Source organism: Maniola hyperantus, chromosome 12, assembly GCF_902806685.2.
Source record: "Maniola hyperantus chromosome 12, iAphHyp1.2, whole genome shotgun sequence".
Taxonomy (NCBI): Eukaryota; Metazoa; Arthropoda; class Insecta; order Lepidoptera; family Nymphalidae; genus Maniola; species Maniola hyperantus.
In genome coordinates this window covers 10,170,255-10,189,299 of record NC_048547.1, presented here as the reverse complement: position 1 = coordinate 10,189,299, position 19,045 = coordinate 10,170,255, and the positions used below count along the sequence as shown (strand labels likewise).

Below are 19,045 nucleotides of genomic sequence, written 5' to 3'. Positions count from 1 at the left end.
TCAAACAAACTTTCATCCCCTTTTTACCCCGTTAGGGGTGGAATTTCTAAAAATCCTTGCTTGTTAGTTTCTACGTTATAAAAGGAACCCAATGTAAAAAAAAATCTAACTCCAGCTGTTTAGGTTGTGCATTGATAGATCAGTTATACAGTTAAGATATATTTTGATTCCGAACTTCTATACATAGGTTACCTAATATTAATGTTTCATCTATTGTTTAAATAAGCCTGGTACTTTGTTATCTGCACAATGGGTATAAGTTATTGTACAATTATTTGTATTAGTTAACTGTGGCTATTGTTATTATAATGATTAACCGGTTCATTTATAATATGCAATGATTAATCCTGAAAGCACATTATCACGACTATTGACCTGTAGCAAATGTTATTGAAATATTTGTAGTAGCTAACAGTGGTAACTGTATTCATAAGGGATTTGCATGTGATTTGGTTAAAATTATTTGTAACGAGGTCAGGTTAACGAAATTTGAAATTAAAATTGGAAACGAGGAAGCGGGCTGAACTAACAAGATACCAAGAATCAAACTAGCATTAACAACGAGTATAAAGTTTGTTTAACATCTCGGCGATCTAGTTTGCGTCCGCGTGGAATTAGGTTTTTAAAAATCCCGTGGGTACTCTTTGATTTTCCGAGATAAAAAGTAGTCTGTCACTCTCCAGGTCTTTATCTATACCCATGCAAAAAATCACGTCAATCCGTTGCACCGTTGCGACGTGATTGAAGGACAAACCAACAAACAAACACTTTCACATTTATAATAAGTGTACTGATTGATTCAATTGAATTCATGTATATCATCTGTATACTAATATTATAAAGAGGAAAGATTTATTTGTTTGTAATTGTTTGTAATCGATGAACTCTGAAACTATTGAACCGATTTTAATAATTCTTTCACCGTTATCTACTTCATCCAGAAGTATCACAGGCTGTGTACCGCAGACAAAGTCGCGTGCAAAATCCACTAAGTAATATAGGGCACTGCATTGCAATGTGTTACGTTATCTATCTAAATATTATATAACAGGAAAAGGTGACTGACTGACTGACTGACTGATCTATCAACGCATAGCTCAAACTACTGGACGGATCGGGCTGAAGTTTGGCATGCAGATAGCTATTATGACGTAGGCATCTGCTTAGAAAGGATTTTGAAAATTCAACCCCTAAGGGGGTGAAATAGGGGTAGTCCACACGGATGAAGTCGCAAGCATAAGCTAGTCATAAATAGAAAGATTTGCATTCAATTCAATTTTCCTCGTGTTGGCGAAATTCGAAAGTCAAGTAGGTATGTATATGTAGGTACAGACCTATTTGTCAATTATGAGGTAGTACAACTCATAAGTTCAAAGGAATTCTCAATAGAAAATGTGCTTTAATCAGATGAGTGTTCGCGTGTAAAATAGGAAGGAACTAGGAAATAGGAACTCTCTTATCCTCCTTCAAATTTTACCCTCTAACCACAAGGCTTTGCAATTTTACGTGTGACATCTCGGATTTACCAGCATTTCCGTTATGCGTAATGCGTTTGCTAAGATTTGGAATGTACTTCCATTGCATGTTTCCTGTCTCTTACTTGTAATTTTATGAACCTCGGTTGCAAAATGAAACGACATTTTCTAGATAGGCTTTATACCTTACACTAGCTGATGTCCGCGACTTCGTCCGCGTGGAATTAGGTTTTTAAAAATTCCGTGGGAACCCTTTGATTTTCCGGGATAAAAAGTAGCCTATGTCACTCTCCAGGTCTTTATCTATACCCATGCAAAAAAACCACGTCAATCCGTTGCACCGTCGCGACGTGATTGAAGGACAAACCAATAAACCAATAAACCAACAAGCCAACAAACAAACACACTTTCGCATTTATAATAAAGGGTACTGATTATGTGCATTTTCTTCAAATTATATTATGAGTACATGATGCCCTCAACTACGTCGATTTAAGTTTTTAAAATGTTTGGGATCTCTTTGATTTTACGGATCAAAAAGTAGCCCAAGTCCAAGAAATTTGGTAAATAAGTAGCTTGCGTCCCGGAAATTATATGTACATCCCGGAAAAGCAAAGAGTGCCCATGGGGTTTTTTAAAAACTAAATCTACACGTACGAAATCGCGACTAAGCTGACTGACTGACTGATCTAACAACGTACCTAGCTTTTAAAAATTATCACCACTATATCTTACAAATCTAACAACCGACCATCAAAAGGCGTAATTTATTAGCTATTTTGAATAAATTATTTGAATTTTGAAACGCACAGTTTAAACTACTGGACGGATCGGGCTGAAATTTGGCATGCAGATTGCTATTATGATGTAGACGTTCGCTAAAAACACCTAAGAAAGGATTTTTGAAAATACGACCCCTAAGGTGGTAAAATAGGGGTTCGAATTTGTGTTGTCCACGCGGACGAAGACGCGTAATAAGCTACTATAGATATTATATTACTCATTAAACATTTCAATAATTTCACGTTTCTAATTTCGCAAAGGAAATATTTATTTATTTGGTTAGGTTGTATGTTTACAAAAATCATGCATTATCTGCATCTCAGTTATCACTCAAGTATTTTATCTATAGTGTGTACTCAAGTATTTTATTTGCTTGGGATTCAAACTAAAAATTCACATGAATGCCACTGTTTAGAAAGCTTTATTGTTAGACTGTTAAACATATTTATGTAACGTCGCGATTCAAACTATATTTTGATTATGTACAATGTACATGTGCATTACAATAAAACTTTTAAATTGGAAGGTTTATAATATTAGGTACTAGCTTATGCTCGCGACTTCGTCCGCGTGGACTACACAAATTTCAAACCCCTATTTCACCCCCTTAGGGGTTGAATTTTCCAAAATCCTTTCTTAGCATATGCCTACGTCATAATAGCTATCTGCAGGCCCAGCCAGTAGTTTGAGCTGTGCGTTGATAGATCAGTCAGTCAGTAAGTAAGTCACTTTTCCTTTTATATTTAGTTTTACATAATAATATATTTATGTATAATATCAATATTAATGTCATGGGAATGAAATCCATATGCGATGTTTCATAAGCATCAATTCAGTACAAGCTATCGAAAAACACATTAAATTTAAAAATTGAAAGTATACGAAGCGATGTAAATGAAATTGTTTAACTTATAAATATTTTATCAACTTATTTAAAGGATAGGTAACGAAAGGTAGGGTGTAGGTAACTTTTATTAATTAACATGATCATGAAGATTTCGAACTAGTTTAATTTTTGTTGTTGGAATAAATAAATGAATCTACCCGTTCATTACAGGTCGAGGCGGGAGACGTATTGCTCAAGGTTAATGGGACTGATGTGGACCGGTTCACTACCCGAGAAGGTAAGGAATTCGCCATTTATTACCCATGACACTTATGTATCTCCGAAGTCCGAACGTGCGCGGCGCTCGGTGATAACTGTTCCCAACTAATTGACGGTCCCCGTCCTCCCCGGGTCTTTGCTTACTGCTTGTGGTATGGTAGATTGAAATACTAGGTCCAAAGCACACGTGATACTTTTAGTGTGCTTTTAGCATCGGAAATTAGGAAGATTCGAGAAGCTAGAACTGCGTTTGAAGTTTGAACTCTGAACAGTACATTTGATCGTTGTATCGGAACTCGGAAGTTATGCGGCGACTGCCCATTTCACTCTCTCCACACTCGCTGACACACAATCATTGCGCTAAGCTAAGCCAGAGTGAACTAAAGTGAGGGAACTCTCGGTTTGATTCTTAATCGACAATATGTCAAATATTAGGCTCCGTGTGACGTGAAATCAAAGAAAATCATAGGATACCTAACGTCAAATATAGGAACATTTGAAGCCTGCCTGCCAGTGACCTTGAAGCCTTAGCGTTTTGTTCCAAGTTCCCAAACTGTCGTGAACTGTGGCAAAGCTCTTATCTGCCATCTGGCATTTTGATACCTTCAACAAGATGTCAACAAAACGCAACATCATGCAATTAAACATAGAATTAAATATACCAATATAAATGTAAAGCTAAATGGACTGATTACAATACAATTAGATAGTGTAATATAATATTATGTAACAAGGTACGGAGGGAGGCGACGACATTCGTAACACAAGTTATTTTAGAAGGAGTGTCTAAGCACTCCTTTGGCAGAATCACATATTGTTAACTAGCATAATATTGGGAATTATTTTTAAGGAGTAAAATTGTAAAAGTAATTTTTGTAAACAATTAAATAATTTTTTTTTTGTCGTAAAGTACTGACACGAGTACTTTACTACCATTACAATCTAGCCTAAATTAAATAAATTGAAATTGAAAATTGAAATTACTCCTTTTGTCTAAAGTTAATATTGTATAAACCCTACTAAAGAATAACAGTTTACATATAATGTGATAATATTTTAGTTAATTTAAAATAATGTGAAATTTAAGAATATAATCTGTGTTCTTAATATTCTGTTTAATAAGAAGGCAATATTAATTCAACTTAAGAATGATACTAATATTAATAATAACACATTCGAATTAATACTAGAATATTTAATATTGTATCTGCCTAGATGATAATTGTGTTTTGAAAATAAGTGGCTTATTTATTTATTTATTTATCTAAAGTTCTCCGTTACGAGACTCCGTACAATTTAGATAAATAATCTTTAAAACACGTTCACATCAATCACGCATACCTAAAGTTCAGTCACATTTGTGTTGTTATTAACGATGATGATAACTCAATGATCGAGTCATCGCTGGTCTCGGCGGGCCTCCGCCCCTTCACGCAATCACGGAAGGCTCAAGGCACTTTGCGGGAGAAGCGAAGCGACGACCTGACAAACAACAAAAATGTTTTATAGTAGTCCAGTAGTTTTAGTCAAAAGCCCCTATGTTGACTATGAATTCCAGTGTATGAATCCTGCCCTTACAGGTTTTTTCACATATACGTATTCGTTAAAATTACAAAAAACATTGCTTATGCATCATACACAGATACGGGCATTTTAATCAAGTACGCTAGATAAAGTGTGCCAATACAAAAGACGGTATTTTTTCGTGCAGTTAAATAACTTAAGACCTGCTTACTTACTTAAATAAAATCTCTTAAAGATTACAAAGCAGTTTGAGGCAGTAAAAAAATTGTTGCATTTTTATTAATTCATTGGAAACGTCGTCTTTAAATGAACTATTTTGTTAAATCGCGTTCAAGATATTTATACAACACGTTTTTAGAAAAAAAGCTAGTTAATTTACAGTTCAACGTCAATGAAGGCTTAGAATAGAATAGGTACATAGAATCTTTTTATTCAAATAAACTTACAAGTACTTTTGAATCGTCAAATGCATCTACCACTGGTTCGGCCTTTCCTACCGAGAAGAACCAGCGAGAAACTCGGCGGGTGTTCTTTGCAATGTTAACGATTTAATTTAATGTAATAATTTCCTATTTCAGTGTTAAAATGCTTGCGACTTTCGTCGGATCCCGTCACACTACGACTCAAAAAGGGTGAGTTGAATGTGAATTTATTGTTACTATCATTATCTGTAGGACGTAGTACACAAAATACAGGTTGCCCACGGAGCCATGGAAAGGAGCATGCTAGGCCTAAAAATAAAGGACAAAATTAGTAATAAATCAATAAGGAAAAAGACTAAAGTTATTGACGCGGCAATTAATGTATTTACTGAATTCGCGGTTGAAGTCGCGCGTTTTTATTTATATGGGTTTAAAAAGCACTGCGGCCGCAACGCTGCACATATCTAATACTGCAAAAGTGCAATTATCTATCTATTTCTCGTGTCTTGCCGTGACTCGTGAGCCGCGAGTGAGCCACTGCCTGTAATATCCAATAAAACCTTTATTTACCTACTCGTACGTATATGATGAACTATGACATTTGATACGAGAGTTGCGGTTAGCAGTAATAAAATTGGTATATCCCGAGTGGTTTGGTTGAGTTTACGAAATAAGGCGCGGCAAATAAGAGTAGCGATACAGCGAGCAAATTTATAGGTGGCTCCCGGGATTCGACCTGGAATAACCTGCCCACTAATATATAATAATAATGCCTCGCGTCGGCTATGAAACCTCTTTTATGCTCTTTGCAATTGCTTAAACTCGTCTTCTTTTGTAACGCTTTGTTACCGTGTGTATTTACCACTACTGTGTATCTGTGACTAAGCTTCAAGTAGGTAGACAAGAAATGCGTTATCTTCTGGTTAAATTTATCGAGTATCTAGTTTGAAAGATTTGAAGCTATCCAAATGGATAGCTTCAAATCTTTCAAAAAATAAAAAATATAGATTTTTAGTTACATTGTGCGTTTACATAGATAGGCACTTATTACGGTATTATTTTTGGGAGAAGTATGTTTAATAATAAATCGTTTCCTGGCAATCGACGACAGGCATATATCAAAAACCGTTTTTCGTCTTGTAAATATGAGAACAGAGTGATATGAAATGTTAATGTACAGCTTGATGATTAAGGTACATGAGTGCCTTAATCATAAAATCTGATGCAGTGTCGGTGTTGCAGACCCACAGATCAAAGCGAACGTGAGGCGCTACATGTCAGCCGCCGCAGAGCGTCGCTCTAGCCTGCCGCAACGCACAAAAGACAAGTGAGTATTCCTAATTAATTAGTCATAGGGGGAGTGTTCGCCTGCAGCCCTGGCGTTGTCCTGCGGGGCGGCCAGCGTGTAGAACAAACTCTTGATATTTACATGAAATTGTAAAGAAGACGCGCGGACGTGTCCTAATCGGGTGCCGAGCGGCATGGAATGTATTGCATCGCGCCCGCTACCCGCCCCGCTCCCACCTAGGCCGCAGGCTTACACTATCAATACCATATTGCGATTTTGGTATCGTATTTCAAAAACATTCGGATACATGCCAATATAGTTGCGAAGCAATCAATACCATCATATCTCTATTATATAAAAATGAATCCCTGAATGTGTTGCTGTTCGCAAATCTTGAGAACAGCTGAACCAATTTCGCTCATTCTTTTTTCATAATATTCCTTGAAGTACGAGGATGGTTCTTACGGAGAGAAAAATTAAAAAAAATTGAACTGTTAGGCGGTACGAAGTTCGCCGGGGCAGCTAGTACAATATACATATCTATTTTTTTTAATTTATAGACTATCGCTTGGTTGCAAATTGCAATCAGACCTACTGGCAATTGATGATGCAGCCTAAGACGGAGCGCGCTTGCCTAGACAATGCCTATTCACTCTGGAATATTGCCTCGATATATTATATCGATTATGGATCGTGATATGTGGCAATCGCATGATATCAAAACAAATAGTTCAATGTGAAGTTGTAAAATATCGATTTTCGCAGATTAGACTGACGATTAAAATATACACAAGCCATACGCCTGGTGTTCAGTTTGGACTATTTGTTTGTTCCAACCAACCAATTACGACCACCTAGTTGGTCACCTACCCAGTTACCTATAGTACGCGACAGGTCGAGATAGCAATCGGGGTGGGGACGCGCCGCACTACCCTGGTGCGGGATAGCGCAGGTGACGTGCGGGTGTGCGGGACGTCCCCCCCGCCTCATATCCCGATTGACATCTCGCGCACTGTACAGTGTACATAGGTCAATTTTGCTGAACCAACATTAGCTAATTGCGCGGTTGGAACTAAGGCGCGCTACTCTGGCTCTTAACAATTATTAAAACCTATTAAAAAAATACTAAACTGCATTTCAATTAAAAATAAGTGAAAATAAACCATTGTGTGAACGAAAACAAGACGTGCCATAAATATTTTTTTATCTTTGTCGGGTTCGCGTTTGACCTCGCAACTATCACAATATTTAGGTCGGATTTTCATTTCACTATCATTCATGTCAAAAGGATTGCAAAATTATTTATGTATGTATTTTTGTGACAACTGAGCTGTAGAGATTATGGCGCAAAAATTTGGTTTTGAGCAAACACATGATAACGAAATGTTAAATAGTAGACTATAACTACCTAACTATTCTTTATAATCGTTGAGCTCTAAGGCTCAAGGTACATTGCTGCAAAGACGATGCGCACCAATGCGTCTTTTCTAAAATATTTCTAATTAACTAAATTTTTGGTAGTAATAATAGTGGTAAAGAAGTGGTGTGGACAAATAATAACTCTCTGCAAATTAATGATATAAAATGAGATCGACACTCACTCTGGCTGGTCCTTTTCATTTCTGTTTCACAGATATTAAGCCAACACGTGGCGGGCACGAGCCGTGCCACGTACGAGGCGCGGACGAAGCACGGATTCCAAATATCACGAACATTTTATATGAAGCAGTTTATGTTTCACCGTGCCGAGTCCGTGCACGGACGCCACACGGTGAAGCATAAATTGCTTCATATAAAATGTTCGTGATGTTTTGAATCCATGCGTAGTACGTGGCACGACCCGCGCCCGCCACGTGTTGGCATAAATCATCCCTAAGGGGGCTGGACTATCCGCGCGATAACCAGACGCATGGCAAGCCCGTTTACCCGCCATTCAATTATCTCGCTGACATTCAGAAATACTGACTCAATAAAGATAGCGCCAGTCAATGGGATGTAATGGATGAAGTTCACTTTTATTTTCAACTTCTGTCTTAATAACGTTCGGCACAATCGTTTCAATTTTATTTGATGCTGCTGTTATGGCCCATAACTTTTAGTAAGAGATACTTTTTTACAGTACGCGTCAGAAAATAATGTACATCGACCTTTAGAATGAAATTTCGGCTTTGTAGAGCGTTGTAACTGTCCCTCATACCTATGTGATGTTGTCGGTCTCAACGACAGAGACAATGCTCTACGAAACTATCTCTGCTAATACGATGCTATCTCTCTCTAAAGGTCGATCGCTGTACATTATTTTCCGTCGCGTACTGTACGAAACTTTTTGTAAGTAAAATCTTAATAGCTAATTTAACATTTATAATTCAGTAGTTTTTCTAAGAAGCAATGAATAAGCGATAATAAAAATTCCTTTACTTTGCTTTGTGTTTAGTGAACTGTGAAATCATATTTAAAGCCTATTTAAATAGGTACCTAATTTATGAAGTAACTTATAAAAAAAATCGAATTGAAAAACTTTTTTAAGTCGTTAATAATATAATAATAATATTTTTATATTATTTGCTATGTACAGAAATGGGCAGGTAAGTACTCAGTACCCACTAAGCCACTACCCAAGTATCTATTTGTCTAACTTTGAGCTCAAGTTTTTTTTAATTCGACGTGTTTTTCGAATCTGGGTATATTATTATACAATAAACCGTCAAAAAAAACTAACCGTTAATTAATTGAGATACGCTCCAAAAACCCAATTGAACTTTCCAATATGCATTGGTTCTATAAATAGATTCAGTGTCCGTAATTGGAAAATGGGAGGTATGGTAAAGTTCAAAGTTATTTTAGTGCCCGTTATTTATATTTCCACCTCCCTTCGGGTTTCGGCCAGTATATTTAGATGCGCCTTATTTTGGGTGTAACCGTAAACCAAACCCCCTCAACTTTGACAGCTGATATCCGAATGCGATAAGCGATCGCCGTTGCCATATGTGTCGCAGACGGTCACCCTCACCCTCTTCCGCGTAGCTAGGGTTGATAAATTAAAATATACTAATGTCTTAATTTTATTTAGGTGTACCTACTAAAAACTGATTGACTGACATATTATCAACTACAGTCTAGAAATGGAGAATTTGCATGTAGATTTTCTTTATTCCTACTAAGTAGACAATACAAATTATTCTAAGATAGAACTATGAAATCAGTATTAGGTATAATATAGGAATTTTTATTACACCACAATTTTAGAACACTTATCAGATCTTCAACTGTTATTCATATAAACAAAATACAATAGTTCGTTGTTATCAGCCATTGACATGCTGATTAAATTTTTTGTCACAAAATTTTTTTCATTGCCAAATTATTTAAACAAATACCGTACTATTGTAATTTTACATTATACAACATGATGCCCACGACTTCGTCCGCCTGGATTTAAGTTTTTAAAATCCCATGGGAACTTATGTTCTAGAATGAACAGTAAGTAGCCTATGCCCGTTTCCGGAATGCAAGTTATTTCTGTACAAATTTTGTTAAAATCGGTTAAACGATGTGCCGCGAAAAGGTGAAACAAACAGATTGACACACTTCTACATTTTTAATGTAGATGTGCGACCTGAACTCTTAGTGCTAAACTTTGATAGCAACCAAGAGTATTTATAGGTCTATGGCAACCAATGCAATTTCTTTTTCTTCTCACTATTGGCTAAACTGCTCAATTCTAGAAAAGACAATAACAACCCCAAACTTAGACCGAGTTTGTGTACTACCTACTTCGAGTTCAAAAGACATGGGGTTGACAACCCTAGATATAGAGCGCATTAGAGGGAATCCCTCGTCGTATGCCATGACCGAAACACCGAACGTGTAACAATAACAAAGTAAATAGGTAGGTATCGAGTATCGACTCTCAGGAAACAAAGCATGTAATTGCAAAAAGGCTATTAAATTTAATAGTCTTTATTGCTATTACATGAACGTGACTTAAATGTGCGACTTATATGCGATAAAGTTTTATGTTGCATCCGACATACACACAAAACTTAATATAATTTTAATGTTAAGTGAATATTTTTCAAAGATGAGAATTTCTCAAATTACCTATACTTTAACATCAAAAGAGTTATTCGTTTCGTAATTTTATGTCAACTGAGTCTGTTAGTTATCCGTCGGTGGTTTTAAAGTTCCGTACCTCAAAAGGAAAAAAGGAATCTTTATACTTATAGGATCACTTCATAGCCTGTCTGTATGTCAAAAAACCTATAAGTTACTTTAACCTAGAATCATGAAATTTGGCAGGTAGATAGGACTTATAGCACACAAAATGGAAAAATCTCCGAAAACCGAATTTGTGGTTACATCATAAAAAATGTGTTCATGACTATATTTTCAACTTTCAAAGTAAGATTACTACTTTTACCATGTGATGTGTCATATGAAAGGGCTTTACCTGTACATTCTAAAACAGATTTTATTTATTTTTATGCATAATAGTCCATGATTTATCATGCAAAATGTCGAAAAAATACGACTAGTACGGAACCCTCGGTGCGCGAGTCTGACTCGCACTTGGCCGGTCTTTCCTCTAGAGATACGAAGCCGTAAAAATGTATATCTAATAGTCCAAATTCCATCGATAGGTATATCAACCTTTAGAAAGAGATAGCGGTTTCGTATAGCGTTGTATCTGTCGTTGAGAGCGACAAAACGTCACATGAGTGATAGAGACAACGCTCTCTGTAAAGCAAATATCTCATTCTAAAGGTCGATCTACAATATTTCTTACCGGCTAGTGTACAAAGACTTGAAAAACCACTACCATTTTAATAGCTACACTTTAATAAAAATTCAGAATCACGACATTCATGTAAATGAATTAATCGATGTTTATTCAATTTTAATTAATACACTCTATATGATAATTTGGTCGTCATTGCCTCGCCTAATATGTTTGATGTGAATAATAATGAATGAAACATAAACTTTACTTTCACTCATCACGTTTGATTTGGAGATATAAACAAGATTTAGCTAAAGAACTAAAATCCGATTACCACTCTACCCAAAATATCACCATGGAATCACCACTTTTATTCTTATATGAATTATGATACTTATTTGTCAGATGTGCACACGATAGCCCACGAAAATTATATCGTAACATCATTAATAGTCACTTTACAGAATAATAGGTTTTCGGAAAGACTGCTGTTTACGAAATAATAAACGTCCAAGTAGCAATTTTATATGAGTTGGTTGAACTCCTCCCTAGCTAGTTACGATATCTCTTTTTCAGGAGAGTTTCCTAAACTATAATTTGATAACACATAATTTTTCTGCAAAAGTGACAGTATTATTGAGAGATTCAATAAAACCGTTTCTAGTGACGACCTGGCCCCGTATAAAATTTGTAGCGTCAGTCTGATCGACGCGACGGCAGAGTCGACGGGTTCTGACATTTTATTTAGAACAACAATGACAAGTTTCATACCAAAATCCAGCTTTCCGGGAATTTAGCCGAAATCGGAGCTGAAATTTGATAAAATTCCCTGGGCTACAGTACAGCGAGACCTTTTATTCAATAGCAAATTCGATATGTACATTCTAACGGGTTTCTTATATTTGTGTAATTATAGTTTTCACTACATGACAATAAATACATTTTACCTACATAATATTATAATGATTGTATCGATTTCATCAGTTTTGATTTGTACCTAGTTATGGGCAGATTACGCCTACCGAGTAGTGAAGCGTGTTAGTAAAATTTCACTCGGCCGAGACAGTGCTGTGGCTGAGAAATTGCGGCGAAATTGCACTCGTTAGTGTTTATACCAACCGAGTACTCGGCTGAGGACACTGACTCGCCACTGTACTCGGTAGGTGTAATCTGCCCATTAGTTCAGTATTATAAGAGGAATGTGCAACATCCATACAAACTCGAGAGAGTTTCTGGATGTCAAGCGGAAAATTGTACAATTATTATTTGCTTGAAATAAAGAATTAAAAAAAAACCTGGACTACAGCAAGACCTTTTATTCGATAGCAAATTCGATATGTACATTCTAACTAGTTTTTTATAGTTGTGTAAATCTTTTTCGAAACAATTCATTAAAATCCAAATCTAATGAGTATGTTGAGAGTTATGGAGGAATAGATGAACGTACACACAAACATCCTTCGTAAAGTCGGGTAAAGAATTTTCATTCATTCCCGAATGGCAGGACATTCGCGGCGATTAAGAAAACTCTGACCTCGTTACTATAATGAACCTGTGAAATGGAAGCGTCACGTGCACAATACTGAATTGTTAAGCTTGCCAGCACTTCAGAGCGTTATAAACTATGTATAACGAGCAGCCTGCAGCTAGCTTCCTTTGCCCCGCTTCAATAAAATTTCAACTTTATAAAAAAAGTTACTGAAAGTTGGTTCTTTGTAGAAAAAACTATAGAAATCCGAATCAAATAAGCGGACACAAAAATTGAAAAATAAATTTCGTTTTAAAAAGCTGAAATCAAAATACATACTTGAATTTTAACCACGGGTTTAATAAGCACTTTGTAACATTTAAAATCACGCTTAATTCATTTGACCTGTTCAAACACAGGCAAACTAATAAAACAATAAACAAATTGACTTATGGGCGATTTATGCTAAAACGAGGCGGGCGAGGCGCGGACGAGGCACGGATTCAAAACACGTGTTGGCATAAGTCACCCCTAAGGGTACTACTATAGTTAATTATTCAAAACTGTTTATTTTTTATTATCGTTTACTTTTTATTTTAAATTTAGATCGAGTTCACCACCATCAAGTAATTCTAACAGCAATTCATCAAGCAACTCGTCGAGCAACGGGTCGGGCGGCCAGTCGGGGGATAGCTGCGAAGGATTGCTGACGGAAGAACGGGTAGAGAGGCGGTTGCGCGTCTCGCAGCCGAAGTTCGAAGCCTATATGATGACCGGGGACCTCATGCTCAACCTGTCCAGGGTTGAGCATCCACATCACAATCACCACGCACCCACACATCGAACACATTATCACAGGTATTTTTTGTAAATTACTGTATTTTTTTCAAATAAATAAGTTGATATAAGTAAACTCAATCTGGATTACAGAACATTTCAATAATGTCATTTGTTGTAGATACAATTCCACGCCCGCGTCGCCGAGTGAAAATCGGTTAGCAGCTCGCGTCGAGCTGTCACAGCGGCACAACTCCTCACCCGACACGGGCTTGGTCGGGGACCACGCCAACAAATTGTAAGGATTTCCAGGCCGTTTTCTGATTAGATGGTGCGGTAGCGGCGTTGTATCGGCATGCTCGGTGCCTAAAGCGTTTTTATTTTATCAAGTTAGCCCTTGATTGCAATCTCACCTGGTGGTAAGTGATGATGCAGTCTAGTATGGAAGCAGGCTAACCTGGAAGGGGTATGGTAGTTTTTATTAAACCCATACCCCTTTGGTTACGCTACGCTTTCGTGGAACGTTAAATCGCTTGGCGGAATGGTTTTGCCTGTAGGGTGGTAACTAGCCACTGCCGCAGCCTCCCACCAAGCAAGATCAGAAATTTAGTAATTGTAAAATTCCCAACCCTTGCTGGGAATTGAAACAGGGACCTCCCACTAATAAAACCACAGCGTTTCCACTGCGCCAGGGAGGTCGTCAAAGATAGTGTGTGTTTTCATTTTATACTTCCTTTTAAGCGCAATAACGAAATATCCCGTTTCCCCGCTTGTAGCAGGAATATATATAGCATAAAAACGTCAGCGGAAAAACGAGCATTTTCTACAATGTGATTGTCCTCTGACTTTTTAATTACACAATTATAATGACCACACCGCACAATTTCGCGTGTTTTTTTGCTCGTATTATTCCACTAGATGTGCCTTGCCGATGATAAAGAAATGCCTTCCATCATTGTATGCCGTGCCGATGCCGCACCGACGTCAGACAACGGCCTAATGTCACCCTAGTCATAATAAATCAACAATTTTTTCACTCATTAACGGTTTCAGTTTTGGTAGGTTCAATTCACAACCTGCGTCACCGGCGGGAGGTAATGCAGCTGCGAGTGAAGTCGCGACACGCACACAGCAACATATCGTTCGAACTTCGAGGTCCGAAGATCATTTACAGGTAAATAAATATAATTTAATCATAATTAGCCTCCAGGAGCATTCCCTTACTAATGCTGCATTACAGCTGAGTCGAGCCGCATGCGATCAATTTTTCATACTGAACTTGAAATAAGAATTTGATGAAATGCGAACTAAATATGGTAATGAGTATGGCAGCATTGACTAAATGGGATCATCATTTAGTCAATAGGAACTAATCTAGACGGAAATGGGTATTTGACTCTAATTTTTTTATTACTTTATTAACTAGGATAAAAATAATGACGTAAACTGGAAAAACTAATTAAATCGATCAAATAACAAAAAAGTCATAAGCATTTAAATATTTCTGATTAGACAGAGATAGCGATATAGCATTTTGACGTCACACCTTTAATGCCATAATAGCTTCGTGCGGTTTCATACAAATCTTCGTTTTGCGAGAAAGGGATCACTCCAAAATTAAAATGCCTATAACTTTGTAAATCTTTGTTGGATTTTAATATTTTTTTCAGCGTACGTCATTATTTTTATCCTAGTTTATAATAAAGTAATAATATTTATCAAATTAAAAAGTAGGAAAATACCCAATTCGCGAGCGGTAGAATGTGCGAAATTTTCCTCACGTTTTATCCGCGCAGACATGTACCCCCGAGCATTTCAATATGTCACATTGTAGCAGGATTTCGCTAGATTTGTACGGCGCGTATGGGCTCGGCGACAGTGCTTTTGACACCATTCGTTGCGTACCGCGCGTGTGGCTCATACGACATCAATATGCTCCTATGGTGCAGCTTAATGCTTAAAAGACAATGTTTGAGAACGCGGCGTAAGTTCCAGAAGGAGTCGTCGCTAAGCGCAGTGGCGGTGGAGCTTGAGGAGGATGTGACGTCATCGCTCAACACGCTGCTGGACGCGCGCCCCGACTCCGCCACGCCCGCGCCGCGCTCCGACTCCGACGAGAGGGACAGGTGACGTCAACACTGTGTAGCGTATACTGCAGAAGCTGTAAGAGGACGTGACGTCACAGGTCAACACGCTGCTGGACGCGCGCCCTGACTCCGCCCTTCGGTCGGACTTGGAATATGGCCACCGTTGAGAACCCTTCGCAGTCTCTTTACTAGCTACCTAACAAATTAAAGACAAAAATTTATCCTGTTCAAGACTTTTACTTGAAGCCCACAACATACAATGTCCCTTGGCAAACTAGCGCCCCCCGTTGGGCGCTAGGACGTTATTTACTTATTCAAAAATAATTAATATAATGCCAGGTTCACACGGTAGCGACTTTGGTCAACAGCGACTCCGCTGGCGATGTGTGTGGACGTGGAAATAGCGGCGGTCGCGATGTCGGTGACAATACAGCGATTGGATCGCTCCAAATCTGAAAAGTTGATTTTTTTTTAACTTTTTCATTATATGCAAACAGCTGCTAGCGCTAATATCACACTTCGCCTTTCGTCGGACATTACTTTAAATAGAGCTCAGGCAAAACAGATACAGGTGTGTACATGTCTACCGCGAAACACTGCGGGACTGATAGATCGCTATTGTGTGGTCACTACAGGCTTGAAATGCTATCAAGTCGCTGTCGATCAAAGTCGCTGCGTGTATCTGGGCCATAAAAACTGTCAATAAATAGTATGTTATTTTAATATTCACAAATAGTTGTGGTACCAGGATCGTGTGGACGTATAACGCGCCCGTGTCGCAGTGCAACGGCTCGGCCGCCACCTCCAACTCCACCTCCATCTCCGACGGCATGTCGCAGCGGTGAGATCAATCAATATTTGTATTGGACTCCAATTTTTTTATTACTTTATTATAAACTAGGATAAAAATAATGACGTAAACTGAAAAAACTAAATAAATCGATCAAATAACAAAAAAGTCATAAGCATTTAAATATTTCTGATTAGACAGAGATAGCGATATAGAATTTTGACGTCACACCTTACTAATGCCATAGTAGCTTCGTGCGGTTTCGTACAAATTTTCGTTTTGCGAGAAAGGGATAGAAGACCCCCCCACTCCAAAATTAAAATGCCTGTAACCTTGTAAATCTTTGTTGGATTTTTTTTTTCAGCGTACGTCAATATTTTTATCCTAGTTTATAATAAAGTAATAATATTTATCAAACTCAAAAGTAGGAAAATACACAATTGTACGCTCACACTCAGGCCACACCTCGCCCAAAATCGGCACGCAGATGAATGTTAAAAGGCACTAAGTGTTTTGGTCTTGATTTAATTGATTTAATAGTTATAAACCACATATTCAATTATCAAAGTGAAGTACAGAAGGTTAAATAATCAACGGTCAAATAGCTGCCGCCTCATCATGATCAACCCATAGCCGGCTAACTACAGAACACGGGTCTCCACTCAATATGAGAAGGGTTTGGCCATAGTCCACCACGCTGGCGAAGTGCAGATTGGCAGACTTTACACACCTTTGAGAACATTATTCTCAGGCATACGGGTTTCCTCACGATGTTTTCCTTTACTACTAAAGCGAGTGATATTTAATTTTTTTAAACGCACATAACTCCGAAAAGTTAGAGGTGTGTGCGTGCCCGAGATCGAACCCCCGAACCCCGGCTATCACGGTTTTTTTGAGCGCCTAGTCCTTATTGTATTTATAGTTTTCAAATTATGGACTTTCAAAAGTCGCAAAATTCTCAATATAGAGCCTTATTAAACTACGAGGTCTCCAAGCGTAGTGGAAATAGTATAGGTGTTGTCGTGTGTCGCAGGTCGTCGTCTCCTTTGTCGCCGACGTCCGCGTCGTGGTCGGCGCTGTCACCGCACCGGCCGGCGCTGGCGCCGCACCACCACCGCACACTCAACGGTAATCATCCACACTATAGCAAAACAATACTAACTATTAAGCTTACCCATTCGCTAACACTGAGTGACAGCCACAGAGCTATTTTGACCTTTATTTTAAATCCATTGAAGGTTTGCTACGAAAAGCTATTTTAGTATCACTCATTTAAACAGCAATGTAGAACCAACCTATGTAAAATGAGCTTGGTGGCTATCATTCAGTCAGACACTGAGCTAGCGAATCATCCGCCTGGACAGGGTATTGCCAAAAGACAAGGAATTTTAGAAAAACATATGTTTCTAAAAAAGTTTGCTACATAGGACTAAACTAAAAACCTTAGTCTTACGTAGCATTCTATTTAAGAACTGTAATTTTTTGAAAATTCCTACGCATTTGGCGATAACTCAAAAATTACTTTTTTAGAAATAGATTTTGCAGATATTTCAAAGATGACAAAGTAAAAAGAATATATCTTTTGTAGGTGATATGAGCTTATCAGAAGCTGTATCGAATATTTCTAGTCCAGATTTCCAAGACCAAGACGACATGTTCGACACGGGTCGGGAATGCCCCAGGATGGAGCTATCCGACCCTTCGGACTCCGACTCAACCATACTAGTCTCCGAGCCCTGTCACAAACGAGCCAAATCCAACTCCTCTTACTCAGAACATGGCAGTGACGTCACGCTGAACGGCGACAAAGACTATAGGATAGTTATACAAGTGAAGGGACCAGAGAAGAACGCTAACGCGAGCGATACTGTAAATAATAATAACAATAGCACTAACTACGCACAAAACGGAAAGGAGAACGGGCACAACTCACCTGAGAACCAGGGTTATCAGGTACATAGTGTTTCATATTGCTATTCATTCACTTAACTGCACTGTACAAATCAGTGCATTTTGTTAATCAAAGTGCTTTTAGAAACAGTATACAAAAATGGTCATTTAAATAAAACAATGGGGCCGATTCTCTTGTACACAATCTCTAAACTAAACTAAATTAACAGGTCTAAATTTAGTGCCATCCTTTTCCGCAAGCAACATTATGAAAGGGATAGCAATCGATTTAGACGTGCCATTTTAGTTTAGTTTAGAGATTGTGTACAATGGAATTAGCCACACTATTTAAAAGTCTTAATTTTAAATACATGTCAAAAATTGTGGAACCGTCGCTCTGGCTGCTAAAGCCACGTCCCGTGCCGAGCGAGTCACGAACCGTGGCTTAGCGGTCAGAGCGTCGGGCGCGATCCCAGGAGACGCAGGTGCAAATCCTCATCCATCCATCCATCCATCAGCCTGTTTGCGTCCACTGCTGGACATAGGCCTTTCCAAGAGCACGCCACCAAACACGGTCCTCAGCCTTCCTCATCCACCCGCTCCCCACCACCTTCAGGTCATCGGTCCAGCGGGCTGGAGGTCGTCCCACACTGCGCTTACCGGTACGCGGTCTCCACTCCAGAACACGTCTGCCCCATCGACCGTCGTTTCTGCGA

General features: G+C 38.3%; 1 protein-coding gene across 7 annotated transcripts in view; it reads left to right on the top strand.

Annotated features, from left to right (window-relative positions):
* Efa6 (Exchange factor for Arf 6) overlaps nt 1-19,045 on the top strand; it is a 46,330-nt gene that overhangs the window by 17,362 nt on the left and 9,923 nt on the right. For 2 of the 7 annotated variants that reach the window (XM_069502268.1, XM_069502269.1), the window contains exons 2-11: nt 3,316-3,382; nt 5,466-5,519; nt 6,538-6,636; nt 13,392-13,643; nt 13,744-13,860; nt 14,616-14,736; nt 15,552-15,688; nt 16,386-16,490; nt 17,473-17,567; nt 18,028-18,392. In XM_069502268.1, coding sequence (XP_069358369.1) covers nt 5,473-5,519; nt 6,538-6,636; nt 13,392-13,643; nt 13,744-13,860; nt 14,616-14,736; nt 15,552-15,688; nt 16,386-16,490; nt 17,473-17,567; nt 18,028-18,392 — 1,338 coding nt within the window. In that variant the 5' untranslated portion in view covers nt 3,316-3,382; nt 5,466-5,472. The remainder of the gene's footprint in view (nt 1-3,315; nt 3,383-5,465; nt 5,520-6,537; nt 6,637-13,391; nt 13,644-13,743; nt 13,861-14,615; nt 14,737-15,551; nt 15,689-16,385; nt 16,491-17,472; nt 17,568-18,027; nt 18,393-19,045) is intronic. The other 5 variants (XM_034974246.2, XM_034974243.2, XM_034974242.2 and 2 more) reach the window with 5 other exon arrangements.